The 18,254-nt window shown below is 34.1% G+C and overlaps 1 protein-coding gene across 5 annotated transcripts in view; it reads left to right on the forward strand.

Moving 5' to 3' along the window:
- ATP11B (ATPase phospholipid transporting 11B (putative)) overlaps positions 1–18,254 on the forward strand; it is a 128,311-nt gene that overhangs the window by 15,514 nt on the left and 94,543 nt on the right. For all 5 annotated transcript variants that reach the window (XM_047099167.1, XM_047099168.1, XM_047099166.1 and 2 more), the window contains exon 2: positions 13,544–13,660. In XM_047099167.1, the coding sequence (XP_046955123.1) occupies positions 13,544–13,660 (117 nt within the window). The remainder of the gene's footprint in view (positions 1–13,543; positions 13,661–18,254) is intronic.

The raw sequence follows: 18,254 nt of genomic DNA on the forward strand, positions 1-18,254 counted from the left end.
ATAGATTGAGATAAAGTTTTCAGTTACTCTATGCAAAATAAGAAAAACTAGGTCGATGTAATGCCCGTGTGTGTGTGTGTGTGTGTGTGTGTGTGTGTGTGTGTGTTTGCTTCAGTTTGTAGATGTGCTTGTTTTTAAGGACTATTTTTTTAACTTTTAAAAAATAAACTTTTTATCTTAGAATAGTTTCAGATTTACAGAGAAGTTGGAAAGATAATACAAAGAATTCGTGTATATTCCCTTCACCCAGTTTCTCTTACTAATATTTTACATTACTAGGTTAAACTTGTTACACTGTGAACTAATATTAATACATTATTATTAGTTAAACACTATACTTTATTCAGATGTTAGTTTTTCACCAGTGTTCTTTCTTCTGCTTCAAAACTCCATCTGGCATAACACATTACATTTAATGATTCTTTGATCCTTCAATAATTTTGTCTTTCTCATAACTTGATTTTTCTCCCTCTTTACCAGGTGCTTCATTTCAAACCTAAAAATATGATTCGCTTACACTAAAAAATACATATATTTTATTTGATTCAGCTGTAATTACTATCCCTACTTCCCCACTCTCTTCTTTACCCCTATTTAATCAATCCATTATAGCCTTTTTAATTTTATTCAAACTGTGTTGATCAAAGTCACCAGTGATTTCCTAATTATTAAATTCGGTACTCTTTTTTTCAGTTTTCATCTTTCTCTACAGCATATGAAATAATTCTTTTTTGCAACTTCTTCCTGTGTTTCTGCCACACCTCTCCTGTCTTTTCCTTATCTCTGGTGATCTTTCTCCTTTGCTTATTCCTTTTCTCCCACATGTATCTTAAATGATAGCCTTGAGAATTCCATCTCTTGCCCTTTTTCTCTTCTTCCACTGTGCACTCATAACAGGCAGTCTTATACATTCTTTGATTTTAACTATCATCTTTATGCTTGCTGGGTTCCTATCCCAAGTCCAACCCTCTTTCCTAACATCTGAACAAAAATATCCAGTTGCTTTCTAAATATCTATGCTGGGTGTCCCACATTGAAATGAGAAAATAATTGTAGTTTGATCTTAAATATGTGAGTGGAAATAGGAAATTAGGTGATATGTAAGGTAAATAAGGCCTAAATCACTGAAGTTTTATCAACTCCAGGTGGGCAGTGATTAAGTCATCTATTTCTTTATATCACCACTAGTCCTTAGCTTATTACAAAGCACGTAGAAAGTACTCAGTAAATACCCTTTGATTGATTGCTAAAGGAAATTCTTTTCATTACATGTAGAAGTCAAGAACTAGATCAGCAGTACAATTTTAATAGTCATTATGCAGTGTAAATGAACTACTTGCTTCCTGGAAGAAGTGAAAATAGTCGTCTGTGTCTTTTAAAAATACATTTTTAGAATTATGTCAGTTTGACCCAATGTTGCTAAATAATAATTTTTCTGCTTGAGGTTTAATTTTCAATTTTTTGTACCAGTAGTTTAGGATTTGCTGGGTCCTATTTGTTTAACCTTGTACATATATGTTTTATTTTCTTCCGAAGCATGTTTTTTAGGTTCCCAGTGCATAAAATTTATAAGACAATTATCATTTTTCCACCCTGCTGTTTTCTACTTTTTGTTTCAGTTCTTGCCTAAATAACTAAATAGGATTCACTCAGCATGTCTGTTCTTTAATTTCAATATATTTTTATGTTGTTTTTATAATTTTTTACCTAATACATTAGCTTGTTTAAATCTATACTTGAAAATATTTGTTGTGGTTTCCTGGTTTGAATACTGGCAGTACTGCTTATGGTAAAAGCAGCAGCTTCTTCCTTGAGGGATTCTGTTATAGACCCAAGACAGTGAGTATTTGTAACTTATATTTTGGTCTTCCAGGTATCTAGTTGCTTTTCAACCCTGTCAGACCCTAACAAATATTTTATGAATGCTACATCCCTTCTTATCCAGTGATAAAATTTAAATCTGTAACCTGCCTACACTAATAACTTCTTTAAGAAATCAATATCAAGGGGCGCCTGGGTGGCGCAGTCGGTTAAGCGTCCGACTTCAGCCAGGTCACGATCTCGCGGTCAGTGAGTTCGAGCCCCGCGTCAGGCTCTGGGCTGATGGCTCAGAGCCTGGAGCCTGTTTCCGATTCTGTGTCTCCCTCTCTCTCTGCCCCTCCCCCGTTCATGCTCTGTCTCTCTCTGTCCCAAAAATAAATAAACGTTGAAAAAAAAAATTTATTAAAAAAAAAATCAATATCAAAACTGAAGTTGTTACATGAAGAATAGAGAAATACAGTTATATTAAGTAATTTCTATTTCAGAAGGTAAGTGTGCAGTCATAACTTCAGTAGACATAAAGATCAGATATTATAATCATTGTGAATCCATGGCCACTAATGCAGACTGTTGAAAGTATAGTGTATACTTCCAAGGCATACCTTGGAAATATTGTGGGTTCAGTTCCAGAGCGCTGCATGCAATAAAGTGAGTAACACAACAAAGCAAGTCAAATGAATTTTTTGATTTCCTAGGGCATATAAAATTTATGTTTACACTATATTAAATGTGCAACATTATTATGTCTAAAAAAGCAATGTACATACCTCAGTTTAAAAACACTTTATTGCTAAAAAATGCTGACCATAATGTCAGCTTTCAGCAAGTCATAATCTTTTCCTGGTGGAGGGTCTTGCCTGGATACTGATGGCTGCTTACTGATCAGGGTGATGGTTACTAAAAGTTAGGGTGGCTGTGCCAGTTTCTTAAAATAAGGCATCAAGGAACTTTGCTCCATCAGTTGACTCTTTCTTTCATGAAGGTATAGTTTCTCTGTAGCACGTGATACTGCTTGATGACATTTTACTCATACTAAAACTTCTTTCAAAATTGGAGTCAATCCTCTCAAACTCTGCCACTGCTTTATCAACTACGTTTATGTAATAGTCTAAATCCTTTGTTGTCATTTCAACAGTCTCCACAGCATCTTCACTAGGAGTAGATTCTCTTTCAAGAAACCACTTTCTTTGTTCATCCATTAGAAGCAACTCCTCATCCATTAGAGTTTTATCATAAGATTGCAGCAATCCAGCCACATCTTCAGGCTTCACTTTCTAATTCTATCTAGTTTTCTTGCTATTTCCACCTCGTCTGCAGTTGTTTTCTCCACTGAAATCTTAAACCCCTCAAAGTTATCCAGGAGTGTTGGAATCAATGTCTTCCAAACTCCTGCAAATACTGAGATTTTGACCTCTTCCCATGGATCACAGATGTTCTTAATGGTATCCAGAATGGTGAATTCTTTCCAGAAGGTTTTCAGTTTACTTTTCTCAGATGCATCAGAGGAATCCCTCTCTATGGCAGCAATAGCTTTATGAAAAGTTTTTTTTTCTCACTGATTCAAGTTTTTATTTCAATTTTAGTTAACATATGGTAAAATTGGTTTCAGGTGTAGAATTTAGTGATTCATCACTTACATATAACACCAAGTGCTCATCACGACAAGTACCCTCCTTAATGCCCACCACCCATTTAGCCCATCCCCTGCCCACCTCTCTCCATCAACCCTATTTGTTCTCTATAGTTAAGAGTCTCTTATGGTTTGTTTCCCTGTCTGTCTCTTTTTCCCCATTCCCTATGTTCATCCACTTTGTCTCTTAAATTCCACATATGAGTGAAATCATATGGTATTTGTCTTTCTGTGTTTTATTTTGCTTAGCATAATACACTCTAACTCCATGCCATTGCAATAGCACAATTTCATTCTTTTTGATGGCTGAGTAATACTCTATTGTATATATATACCACATCTTCTTTATCCACTCATCAATTGAAGCACTCTTTCCGTAGTTTGGTTGTTTGTTGATGGTGCTGCTATAAACACCGGGGTGCATGTGCCGCATTTAATCAGTAGTTTTGTATCCTTTGGGTAAATACCTCATAGTGCAATTGCTAGGTCATAGAGTAGTTACACTTTTTAACTTTTTGAGGAATGTCCATACTGTTTTCTAGAGTCGCTATACCGGTTGCATTCCTACCAACAGTGTAATAGCATTCCCCTTTTTCCACATCGTCACCAATATCTGTTGTTTCCTGTGTTGTTAATTTTAGCCATTCTGACAGGTGTGAGGTGGTATATCATTGTGGTTTTGATTTGTATTTCCCTGATGATGAGTCATGTTGAGCATCTTTTCATGTGTCTGTTGGCCATCTGGATGTCTTCTTTGGAAAAATGTCTATTCGTGTCTTCTGCCCATTTCTTAACTGGATTATTTATTTTGGGAGTGGTGAGTTTGAGAAGTTCTTTATAGTTTATGGATACTAACCCTTTATAAGATACATCACTTGCAAATATCATCTCCCATTCCAAAGATTGTCTTTTAGTTTTGTTGATTGTTTGCTGTACAGAAGCTTTTTATCCTGATCAAGTCCCAGGGTTCATTTTTGCTTTTGTTTCCCTTGCCTCTAGTGACATGTCTAGAAAGAAGTTGCTATGGCCAATATCAAAGAGGTTGTTGCCTGTGTTCTCCTCTAGGATTTTGCTGGTTTTCTGTTTCACATTTAGGTCTTGAATCCATTTGGAATTTTGTGTGTGTGTGTATGGTGTAAGAAAGTGGTCCAGTTTCATTCTTCTGCATGTTGCTGTCTAGTTTTCCCAACAGCATTTGTCTTGAAGGTCAAAATTACTCCTTTATCTGTGGGCTACAGAATGGATGTTGTGTTAGCAGACATGAAAATAACAATCTTGTTGTACATCTCCATCAGAGCTCTAGTTGCATTGTCAATAAGCAGCAGTATTTTATAAGAAAGCTTTTTGTCTGAACAGTAAAGTTTCAACAGTGGGCTTTAAAAAAATTCAATAAACCATTTTTGTAAACAGATGTGCCATCATCCAGGCCTTGTTTTATTTCTAGAGCACAGGCAGAGTAGATTTAGCATAATTCTTAAAGGACTTAGGATTTTTGGAATGGTAAATTAGCATATTGGCTTCAACTTAAAGTGGCTACAGCTGCATTAGCCCCCTACTAACAAGAGAGTCAGCCTGTCCTTTGAAACTTTGAAGCCAGGTATTGACTTCTTCTCTCTAGCTATGAAAGTCCTAGATGGCATTTTCTTCTAATACAAGACTGTTTAGTCTATATGGAAGATCTGTTGTTTAGTGTGGCCACCATGATTAATTATCCTAGCTCTGTCTTCTGGATAATTTCCTGCAGCTTCTACATCAGTACTTGCTGCTTCATCTTGAACACTTGTGTTACGGAGGTGGCTTTTTCCCCCTAAACCTCATGAACCAATCTGCTCTAGGTTCAGACTATTCTTTTGCAGCTTCCTTTCCTCTCAGTCTTCATGGATTAAAGAGGGTGAGGGCCTTGTTCTGGCTAAGGCTTTGGTTGAAGGGAATGTTACAACTGGTTTGATTTTCTGTCTAAGCCATTCTAAAACTTTCTCCATGTAAGAAATAAGGCTGTTTTGTTTTCTTATCATTGGTGTGTTCACTGGAGCAACACTTTTAATTTCCTTCAAGAAAAAAGGAAAAAAAAATTTTTTTCATTCACAGCTTGAATAACTGGTACAAGAGGCCTAGCTTTTGGCCCATATCAGCTTTTGACATGCCTTCACTAAGCTTAATCATTTCTAGATTTGATTTAAAGTAAGAGACATGTGACCCTTTCTTTCACTTGAACACTTAGAGGTCCTTGTGGGGTTATTAATTTCAATATTGTTGTGTCTCAGGGAATAGGGAGGCCTAAGGAGAGAAAGAGATGGGGAATGAAGCAGTCAGAGCACACATAGCATTTATTGATGAACTTCGCCATCTTTAGGTAGAGTTCATGGTGCCCCGTAAAATTACACTAGTAACATCAAAGATCACTGATCACAGATCATTATAACAAATACAACAATAATGAAGATGTTTGAAATAGTGCAAGAATTACCAAAATGTGACACAGAGATGTGAAGTAAGCAAGTGCTGTTGGAAGAATGGTACCAACAGACTTGTTGACACAGGGTTGTCACAAACTCCATTTGTGAAGAACACAGTATCTACAAAATGCAATAAAATGGGTATGCCTGTATTGGTGACTCAAATTCAGTGACATTTCCTTTGGTGATATAATTTCCTGAAACAGTGAACCAACTGTTTACAAAGTTCTGACAAATCAAACTATTATCTTCCTTCAGTATATGTGGTAGTTGCATTCTTGAAAAATTAATAAATCCATGCAAGGTATTTTTTAAATAGAGACTCATATTATTCTAAAGAGATTTTCTATCAGTGCAGATATCAGGCAGGGCATTTGAAAGTTGTCTGACGGGACATTCCTTTGTTGGCAGGACTCTATAATGCGCTGTAGAATGTCTGATATCTCTGCCCCACCCACCCATCCGTCCATCCACCTACTAATTGTCAGTAGACCCTCCCCCAATCATTGTGAAAATCAATACCAATACTTACTTCTGAAATGCTTCCTAGAAGTCTTCCTTCCTTTTCTTAGGCTCGTTCCCCAAGAGGAGTTTTGACTTTGAGTCATATAATCTTTTAGCAGTAATAGAGAGCTACTACATATAGTTCTTTGAGTAAGAATAAGAAGCACACTTAAACAGTGAATCAGAAAAAAATAGATGAGTAGAAAAGTATATGGTCATTCGGAAACATTATTTCAGTAACAGTATTATTTTGGTTGATTTACTAAATGTTAATGCTTGGTATTACATTGTATCTATCTGATAACAGGGACAGCATATGCTTTCATTCTGTGTAAGAGCAAGAGTGTTACAGATTTTGAGCAATATTAAAATTTTTTGTAATTATGGCAAGTGAAAGGTAAATTATCTAGATTAAGGAAAGTGGGACTGGTAGGAAGTACAGGATTGTTGGGTTTTCTTATTGTTGCTTCTGCTCTTGTTGTTTATTTGGTAGCAGTTTCTTGGTTCTGGCATTTCTGAAATCAGGTTTCTATATATAAAATTAATGAGGCAATTGTGTATCTTTCTTCCACCCTACTTTTTTTTCCGACTTTTTGTGTCAGTTTTTGCCAAAGTAACTAAATAGTATTCACCCTCTGTCTCTGTCCTTTGACTTGAAGATGCTTTTTCATGCTATTATTTAGAATTTTGTGGTTGTGTCTTTGTTCTTGGTATTTTTAAATATTAAACCTTGTATATACTGTGTAAAAGATACGGTTTTTGATTGACTACATGTCTCTAGCCTTTCTCAGAGTTGTAATCCATTGCTTCTGTTATTCTAATTAGGACCTACAAAACCATCTTCATTGCCATTGCTGTGTACGATTGTGAGGGGAGAAGGTAAAGGTTCAAAAGTATTTGAAAAACTGGGTAGAAATTTTTTACTTAGTTACCTCTAATTTGGATACCACAGTTAGAAGATTTACCAGTTTCACTTCTTGTCCAGCCAGTGTTCAACCTGATAGGCAGAACAACAGCAAAAAATAAATAAATAAATAAATAAATAAATAAATAAATAAAATCAAATTTAGCGTTCTTTGTGATTTTTAAATTTGATCTAAACTGAAACAGCCTCACACATTTATTTTTTTATCATAAATGTCTCTGTTGCCATACATGGAAAACACCAGCGTGACAAACAAAAGAAATTAAATATTATGGTTGAATTGTGATCGAATAGGACTCTTCTAATCCAGAAAACCCATGGGAAATTTTCAAATGGCTAAAATTGATATTTTTAATTGTGGTAAAATATATGTAACATAAAATTTACCATTTTAACCATTTTCAAGTTTACTGTTCTGTGGCATTAAGTACATTCACATTGTTGTGCATATCACTACCGTCCATCTCCTGAACTTTTTCATCTTCCAAAACTGAAACTTTGTACCCATTAAACACAGACTCCCTGTTCCCCTGTTCACTAAACATCTGGCAAACTGAATTTGGCTGTCTCTTACATAAAGAATCATACAGCATTTGTTCTTGGCATAATGTCTTCCGGGTATATCCATATTGTAGCATGTGTCAGAATTTCCTTTTTTAAGGCTGAGTAATAGCTCATTGTGTGTATATACCATATTTTGCTTATCCATTCATCTGTCGACGAACATTTGTGTTGCTTCCACCTTTTGGCTATTGTGAATAATACTCGTATTATTCAATATATCTGTGTACAAATATCTGTTCAAGTCTCTGCTTTTACATTTTTTGTATGTACCCAGAGGTGGAATTGATGGATCATATGATCATTGTGTTTACTTCTTTTGAAGAGTCTCCATAATATTTCCACAGAGGCTGTACCACTTTACATTTCCACTGGCAGTATACAAGGATTCCAATGTCTCCATATCCTTGCCAATACTAATTATTTTGTTTTGGTTTGTTTTGATAGTAGCCATCCCAGTGGGTGGCTAAGTGGTACCTCATGGTTTTGATTTGCATATCCCTAATAGAACTTGTTTCTTTGACATCCAGAAATGAACCCCAACCAACTGTAAAGTTATAATAAATGGTTTTGATGAGAATAAGATAAATCTAAGAACAGCAGAATGAAAAGCTTCTTATTAGCCTCTCTTTCATTAGTAACGATGGGTTTCACTCTACAGGATCACTTTTAAAGTTTTTCCTTTTTCTTTTAAATATCATTGAATTTAAACTCAATTTGGTAGAAAAGTTATTGTTAAAAATATTTAAAAACTAAACTTAGAACCTCAAAACTACAGAATTTATTGTATCCAGTAAATTATTCATTAATTTCAGTAATTATTCATTAAATAATTAGCACATACTATCTTTAAGGATCTTGTAGTCTGGGGACACCTGGGTGGCTCAGCTAATTAAGCATCTGACTGTTGATTTTGGCTCAGGTCATGATCTCACTGGTTCCTGAGTTTAAGCCCCACATCGGGCTCCATGCTGACAGTGCAGAGCCTGCTTGGGATTCTCTCTCTCCCCCTCCCCTGCTTGCACAATCTTTCTCTCAAAATAAATAAATAAACTTAAAAAAAAAATCTTACAGTCTGGAGGGGGAGCTGGATATACAGACGAGTAATTACTAATCTGTGTAATAAAATCTATAATGAGAGTATATAAAAGGTTTGTTGGGCATAATAACAAATGCCTTCCTTTGTTTCTGGGGAAAAAGAAGTGTCAGGGAAAGCTCCATTGAGAAGGAACCTCCTAAGCTGAAACTTGAAGGATGAAGAGGCTTTTGCTGGAGGTAAATGTTGGCACAGAAAAATCAAGTTTGGGAAGTAATATAATCTATCAGAGATGAGCTTCCTGTAATAAAGCATTGACAGATGATTTAAGAATTTTGGAGTCAAAGGTCACTCTAAATTTTATATCCTGTAGTTAGTCAGTCCTAACCTACCCCTGCATTTAAGCCAACTTCCTGGAAGCCCAGACTGGTTTGATAGATGGAGAACAACCTTAAGTCCTAAAATGAAAATTATGTAACAGGAAACAAAAATGTTTAATTATTGTGTTTGTTTACATCACAAGTATTTTAAGTTATTCTCTATCACCTTCCTTTGTTAACAGTGTAAAATTATCTTGCCCTTACAGTACCTTCATATAGGTATATTTTATTTAAAGTCTATGTCCAGGAAATAATAATTCACAATTAAGTTTATAGATTTGGTAAAATACACTAAATCATTCTTCCCCAGAATCATCATATTTTTACTAGGCCATTTTCATGTGCCTGTGTACATTGGAGCATACAGCCAACAAAAATTACTTTCTGTCATATAAAGCATGTGATTAAAGCTTTTGTTCATTTATTTTAATAACAGTGGTAGTGCAGTGTTGACTCTGCAGCTTTTTGGGTTTTTTTGAGTTTGGATGGGTTTTTTGGTATATGGTTTGTCTTGAAGCTTTTTCTTTATATTTTAGAGGGAATAGATCACATATAAGAATAAGAAGCACAGATTTACTTTGATCACTGTGAACTCTAAAGATGATATTTTCTTAGTTATTGTAAAGAAGTGTAACAGTTTTAATTATAGGACTACAGTTTTAGCCATTGTTAGCGTTTTATTTGTAATATTTGTAATTTTCCTAAAATCTTTGGGATTTTAAGATTACGGAGAGGCTGGTATATTTGGTATGAAAATGTAAAACGTAGTGATTCATTTCCAAGTACTGCTGTGTGCCAGAGACCAACTTCTAAAAATTATAAAGCTATTTAGTGGTTTGGTTTCCCTAGATCTCATCAGTTTTTGGTTACAAAAGGAATCTCTTTTAAAACCATTCCTGTGTGTTGTCAGTTTGTTCCCAAGATGCCGTCATGAGATTTTTTTCTACCTTACCTGCTTTTTCTTTTTAAATACCTATGAATTTAACGTATGCTCACAAATCCAGACTGAAAAGAGGTTTTGAATTTCATACTTTTATAGAATATGAGAGTTTTTTATTTTTAAATTATTTACAGTTGTGTGTTTCCAAAGCTTGTATCCTACTTTTTAGCAGGAATTAAAATAAAATTAGGATGGCTAGAATAGTATTAATCTATCTAAATTCCTTTCCCTAGGGCAAGGTGAATCAGAGGAAAAAGGAGCAGGCTAGCATCAAGGGGTTGAAGGTGTGAATGGGTAGTTTGAGATGACAGCAGAAAATGTGATGTGTGCCAACCTTGGCATGTAGCCTTGACCAAGTGATTAGGAAGTTCAGACTGTATTTCTTTCTTAGTGCCATGACTTGCTATTAATGCTTGCTAGAAAAGTGTGAAACTGTACTTGAACTTCACACTAACAGTATAGTTATACACTTAATTTTGGTCACATGTTTGTTTTGGCTCCTGTTAAAGAGTAGAGGTGTTATTGAAACATAAAGATTCTCTTGTGTTGTTTTTAAAATCTGCAATGTTGAGATGGAGAACTGATTACAAAAGCAAGACTTTAGATAAGTGGTTTTAAGCTTCTTTACATCATGAGAAACCGATGAAACCTATGCTCACTCTCATTGGAAAAATGCACATGTTAAGTGAATCTGCATACAGTTTCAGAGATTCACAGACCTGAAGTCCATTTATGGATCCTGCCCTAAGTCACTTTCTTTATTTTTGGACAGTGTTATTCTTTTATTTAGTTGTGGCTGGCTTAATTTGTTGCAGAGAAGGCGATGCTAATGAACTGAAGTTAGAGGTTTGATTTCGATAAGGGACAGCTAGGTGTACTTATACTGTAGTCACAAATATAAAATTTAACCGTTTTTGTGGAAAAAATAACATCCACACATATATACATGCCATTGATTATAAAATGATTGAATGAGATCATGTGAATTAATTACAACTGAAAAAAACTCAAAATACATAGGTGGATTTTGTAGCATCTTTGGGAATTAAGGAAAAACTCCTCAATCTCCTTTTGGAATTATCTAATGTTAAATTACTATATTTTGGAATATACTGATTTTGCACTTAAAATTCAGTTTAAAATTGGTTTTATTTTTGGAACATTTCAATATATCCCCTTGAAATAATTGTAGGAATCTAAGGAGTTTCAAACTTTAGTATGTGATTACTGGTACAGTCAGTAGAGATGAATGGAGAAGGATGTTTGCATCCTGGGAAGTCATGAATGAGATGTTGCAATAGTAACATATATAAATAACATACATATTGTAGGGGAGTCTTTGTTTTTCACTTTGTTTCTTAACTTTAGATGTACTTAGTAATAAATTCCAGTCTTGGTGGAATTTAGTAAAAAATAAAATTCTGTATCAGTGGTTCTTAGTCTCAATTGTCTTGACATCTTCCTAAAGATTTATATATTCTTTCAGACCCACAAATGTACTTTCTTTTTTCTTTAATTTATTCCAGAAGCTTACATACATGGTATGTAATTTACTGTTATTTTTACATGGTTTCAAAGTGGATGTGGAATAAATATGCTTCATGTAGTCTAATGTTTCAGTTACCAGTGTGTCCCTCTTATATAACTTTATGAACTTTATTGGCAAACTTCCTGTGAACCCCCTTTGAGAAATACAGGCATGGACTATAGCAGTAGCATGCAAACTCTTTATTCATTTATTTGTTGAGTTAGGGCATATTATGATTTGCTTGAGTAATTAACAAATCACATAATCCTACATGGATTAGCATAGTACTTAACCTCAATACATATTTGTTGAATGAATAAATAGCACATATCTTTAAGGTGATTGCAGTATTCTAGGTAGAGCAGTAAGTTCCAACTCTGATTATGAGGCCTGCCTTTCCCCCCCTCCATAAGTTATTATAGGGAAAAATTGTGAAATGTTTAAAGGAAAATTTAGGAAGAAGATAAATATGCATGCCATATTTTATCCTTGAAGAAACTGATTTTGAAATCAGACACATAATGGCACATTCACATCCACAAAATGTGGTCATCACTATAAATAGCATAAGCAAATAAAATGAAACTTCATGGTTTTTTTATGGAGCATACAAATGCATTTAATTTTCACAGTCTTGTAGTAGCTGTTTCTAAGATCACAGAATAAAAATTTTTAAACCAAGAATGACAGCAGTTGAAATCTATACATAGCACTGTTAATATTCTGATGTGCTAAACAAAATATACCTCTAGGTAATATGGGAATTTCCACTATCTGTGTATGTATGTACTTAATGGAAATTTTACAAGGATGCCAAGCATCAAATGGCAGCCACATTACTTACTTAGTAGATTACTAAATTAGAGTCCTTAATGGCTACAAGTAGATCATTGTAATTACAAATACCAGCTTTAGTTAACTTTTTCATAACTTAGTAGCAATAGTAGAGCCACAAACAAAGGTCTTGCTTTTGTTGGTTGCTTTCATCCTGTCATAGGATTGCCAAGATCTGCCAAAAGAGTATTGAAGACTTACTTGCCACCTAGGAAAATAGTAAAATACTGTGGGAATAAAGTATCAGCATTCTTGTCCCAGTGAAAACTTTTACATTAGAGATCATTGATAAATGTACCTTGAGAAATGGTTTCCTAAATTTGAGGCCAGAATTACATCTCCACATTTCAGGGATTCAATTGATAATAAGACTACCACAAAGAGATGATTATGTGGAGTGAATCTGGGCAGGACCCTACCCAGTGCATTGTGAGTCTTGTGGGATCAAAGTTCTTTGAAACCAAGTTGATCTGGGTGTGGAAGAAGTAAAATATAAACCTCTGTCATCAGATGTAGTAGGTGCTGATTAGGCTATAGGTACACAGAATTTCCACATCACTGAGTAGGAATCCATCTTAAGAGAAAGGCAAGGAACCCCTAGGAATGAAAGGGAAGGAAAGAAATACTGTCCTCAAATGCTTCTGTAGATCTTCTACATGATTTTCCCCCCTTACAGTAGCATTTCTAACAGTATGTATTATTTTTCATTACCAGAGGTATTACCTAAGTGTTTATTTGAAGATAATATGTTAGTTTACCTGGGAAAGAAAAATATATATGCCTTAACTCTGCTAGTAATTAGATTGAGCCTATATGCAGTTCAAGGCCAGTAATAATATGTGCAATCTGGTCAGTTAAATAAAACCAGCAATAAAAAATCATAACAACTAACCTTCTTAGTCATTATTTTTCTTTTGCTTGGTCTTAGGGTTTTGACCCACCACATCAAAGTGACACAAGAACTATTTACATAGCCAACAGGTTTCCTCAGAATGGCCTTTACACACCTCAGAAATTTATAGATAACCGGATCATTTCATCTAAGGTAAGGATTAACACTTATTAAAACTATAGATATGTTCCATTTTGTTTTGAAAAGTAATTTATTTATTCCAGTATACATTTATATCCTTAAAAATTCAAGGAAATGGTGTTTGGTAAATAGATCTTACCCAAAATTGTGAACTGTAAAATAAAAGGAGTTGCCAGTTGCTAATACCAGGTAACTAACATGCCAAAAATTATCCCTAGTTGCAATTAAACTGAGGAACTAAATATTTATACGGTGTGCCAGGTACTATGTTAGGTACATCTCATACCATTTAATTCATATAGCAACTCTGGGATCGCTTTTACAAAGTGTTATACTCATTTTATATTTGTGTCTTTAATTAAAGTGTTGGGAAATAATTTACCCAGGGTTGCACACTAAATGACAAGATTGGAGTTTGAACTCAGTTCTGTGTGACTTTAAAGCCTGACTTCCTCTAATTTTATCACTCTTCTGTAAACAAGAAATTTACATATATAGTACCAAGGTACTGCTTCACTCACGTATTCTTCCTTGTTTCATTTTTTTCTATAACATTTTTAAGATGTCTTTGTTTATTTTGAAACTGAAGATTACAGGTTAATGCTGTCCCAGTAAACTTTTCTTATGATGAAGGAAACGTTTTCTGTGCTACTATGATAACCAGTAGCTGTTTAGGGCTAGTTAGGCCTTATAATATGGCTAATGCCACTGAAAAACATAATTTTTAATTAAATCTTAATTTATTTTCGATTAAGTGTCAGGAGCCATATGCAACTACTGGTTACCTATTGGAAAGTGCAGTTAGGATGTGAATCAGACTAAGAGTAAAGTTTTCCTTAGATCATTGCTATTGTTTGATAGACCACTTTAAGAAGCGTCTTTGTACTGCTCCTTCTCTGCCTTCCAGAGTAACTAATTGTATCTCTGTCATCCTGATCTCCTCTTTCCCAAGAGTATTGTCTTAGGTCAGTGGTTTCTTTGTTCTGCCCCTTTTCTCATCCTTCACATTATTTACAGATGCAACATACCCATTAGTGAGATCTGTCATTTTGGACAGTGGTTCTAAAGCAGGGGGCAGGAAGGGCAAATGTTAGAATCTAGGGTAATAGAAGAGCTTTAGATTAATGACACAGTTGTTAGTAAATCATGCAAGAAATAAAAGTCCTTGAAAATTTTAAGTTTTTTTTTTAACTTTGTGTATAATTTATATATAGTAAAATTTCACCAATTTTAAGTGTGCAATTTGATGAGTTTTGACAAATGTATAGCATCATGGGACCACCACAACCAAGATAAAGAGTATATCCAGAAGTAAAAAGTTAGCAGCCAGTTCCCCTCCTCCTCATCTCTAGCACTAGCAACCACTGATCTGTTTTCTATGACTATAGTTTCACCTTTTCTAGAATATCACATAAATATAGTCATGTTAACAGTAATCTTGAGATTGATCTTTGTTGTTGCATATATCAGTAGTTCACTCCTTTTTGGTGTAGAGTTTAGCTATCATCCTGGGTTTGGATAGTTTACATTCTGAATTTTTGTCATTTTCCTTGCCTGGTTCTTTCACTACCAATATTTTCTTCCCCTTAAATTTCCATCTAGTTTTCCAGCCCTGAATTCAAATCTGTCATATTTTGTGATAAGGGTATAATTTTTCTTCCTACTGTTTGCTGCCATAGCTGTGAGAGTTGGATAGTGTCTCCAGGTTAAGAAGCCATAGTTTACAATTCATATTCATATTCCTTTCATTTGCACTTTTTAAAAATTAAACTCTCTTCTAGTTTCTATCTAAATTTTGGATACTTTCCAGGATCCATTTTAAAATCTAGTTTTTGTAATCTCATCTGCTGTGAGTAACAGGACCACTTTAGTCCTCTGCCAGTATTGAAAGCTGAGTGTCCTGGAAAATTTGAGAGATTAAATATCTTTATATGATCGTATTTATATGCAGCAGTATTACGGTTCATGTTTTTGACCACAGTTTTAAAAATATAGATATTTAAATAAACATTGCTTTCTTAAAAGCATATAAGGACTGTCTCTCTCATTATTCCCTTATTTATTCTACTAGTAATTTCTCACATCCCTGCCAAACCAGATTACCTGCTATTCCATAAACCCATGTTGAACTTCCCTACTACTGTGCCTTTGCTGTGATTTCATGTGATTAACCACTTCTTTTTAAATATAGATTATATTTTTTGCAGAGGTTATAAATTTCATGTTTTTATGGAAATAGAAAATTCATGTTCTTGACCACAGATTCAGGAATGTGGGTATTTATATACAATGTCCATTTTTTTCTTGACCATAAATGAGGCTTTTAAAAAAATGCCCTTTGTACTACCTTTCTGCTCCCTTTTTATTTCCTTAAACTCTTCTGGACTGTATTATTTTCTGTCCCACAAAGTCACGATGAACTTTGCTCTTCTCTGCCTGTGTTCATGCTGTCCTTTTTTCCTGAAATGGTCTCCCTCTCTTTGCCCCCTATTTTCAGCCTGTTGAATGTTGCCCTATTAAAGCCCATGTTGAATATGACCTTCCTCATTAAATTTTTCTCTCACTGACTGCTTTTCATTTTAATTCTTTGTATATTCCTTCATTTACTTTACCTTTCAATATAGTTATTGATATTTATTCTGAATTTCTTCTAATATGAAAGCTTCTTTGTTCCTCTTACAGCACAAGAGTCTGATACATTGTAGGTGCATGATACATCTTTGTTTAATTTACCATAGTAACTACCTTATTTAAACTTTACGAAAGATGTAATTTCATAATTATGATTTGGTTTTCTTACTAATATCAGAACTTGAAGAAAAAAGATCAGTTGTATAGTCATATACATAGCTAAAAAAGAAGTTATACTTCTAATTTAATTTTATTGACCATTATTACATAATAATAAAATAACTTTAAAGCATAATTATTATTTTTCTTAAAATATTTTTATATTATTTAACATTTATCCTATAGTTTCTCTTCTACATATGATAGGATAAGCACAGACTATAGACTTGTTCAGTCTATTAATGTATTTTGTATTTTAGAAAACCTGGAAAAAACAATTCCTAATATTTGTAAGCTGGTTTTCATAAGAAATTTTTATTTATTCTGAGTTTTTCCGTGTATTATTGAACTAGCCAAAGAAAATATCCTGAAACCAGTTACCTTATTGCCAATTTACGTAATTGTTCTTTTCAAGATTTTGGAAGACAAAAATACATTTTGTTATGATTTTAAAAGATTGATGTGAAGTTAGGACATTGCCAACTTGATTCTTAAAAAGTTTTACACATTTAATTTGGTAACTAAGGGACTCCAGTTAAGATCACCTGAGGATGATATGACCCAAAGTTACCATCTCAGAGATACACATTGAGCAGTGACTGGAAAGCATCTACCTCTCTTCTCTCCAGAGCCCTGAACATAGTCCCCAGTCCCAGATTCTGGAGCCACTAGTGCTACCACTACCACAAGAAAATGTGTTTCAGGTATCAGATTAGAACGAAATTATAATTTGACCTGAAAGAAATGTTGTTAGGTATCGTACTATTTATATATCCTTGGGTCATAGAGACTGTTGTGGGCTTTCGTGGGAACTTAACCCTAATTGTTTATGTGGGGAAGGACATTTCAGATCTCAGCTGATTAAGAAGTGAATTTTTGAAGTAAGAAAATTCAGAAATTAGAACCATCTTACATTACACCAGAGAAAATTAAGTAAACTGCCTCTTTAGAAATTTTGAATAGGATCAGTAACCACTAAGGCTTCATTTGCCTGACATCCGAATAATCATCTGAAAAAATTCATTTCTACCTAATGTATGTATGTATGTATTTATTTATTTATTCATCTATTCTTCTAAAGTTTTGATCTCCGCCTATGTGCTGAGTAGTAGTGGTAAGTGCTGGAGATTGAGCAGTAAATGAAACAATGTCCCTAGCCTCAGGGATCTTAAATTCTACTGAGAAGAGTATATAGGGTGAAGTAACAGTGCTATAATGTTTGGCATATTATTACCCTTATAATATAGCATTATAGGTTTATATGCTGATTAATAATATAACAGACACATGGCAATTAGTATGAGCCAGTTTCTGTCCTAAGTGCATCATAAATATATTAGCTTATTTAAGCCTTATAACAACCCTATAAAATAGAGCTATTATTGTCTTCATTTTATAGAGGCACAAAGTAGGGTGCAGAGAGATTAGTCCAAGGTCATTTAGTGACAGTCTTACTTTAAAAATTGACATTGTGACAGATTTTCGTGTCCTTTATGAGATTGTCTTGGTGGTTATACCACCACTTATGTAAAGTGTTTTTTAATCTTTTTCACATTCTTGGTTATTTTTCCATATTTTGTACTTAACAAAGAATAATAAAATAGTTATACCATTTCCTTTGCTTCTGATACTGAGCTAAATAAAACGGAAAATAAATTGTATCTGGAATCAACATTTTTATCAGCTCTTGTTTATTTTTACACTTAGTTTTGTGTAACCAAAGACCAAAATAAATTATTAAATGTTGTTTTAGATTTGCCTTCTCCAACTTCTAAAAAATCAAGAATTTAATAACAAAATTGGTAGATTCCAATTT

The sequence above is a fragment of the Lynx rufus genome, unplaced genomic scaffold (genome assembly GCF_022079265.1).
Source record: "Lynx rufus isolate CCGP_SWC_20201006 ecotype Redwood Valley unplaced genomic scaffold, mLynRuf1.p SCAF_5, whole genome shotgun sequence".
Taxonomy (NCBI): domain Eukaryota; kingdom Metazoa; phylum Chordata; class Mammalia; order Carnivora; family Felidae; genus Lynx; species Lynx rufus.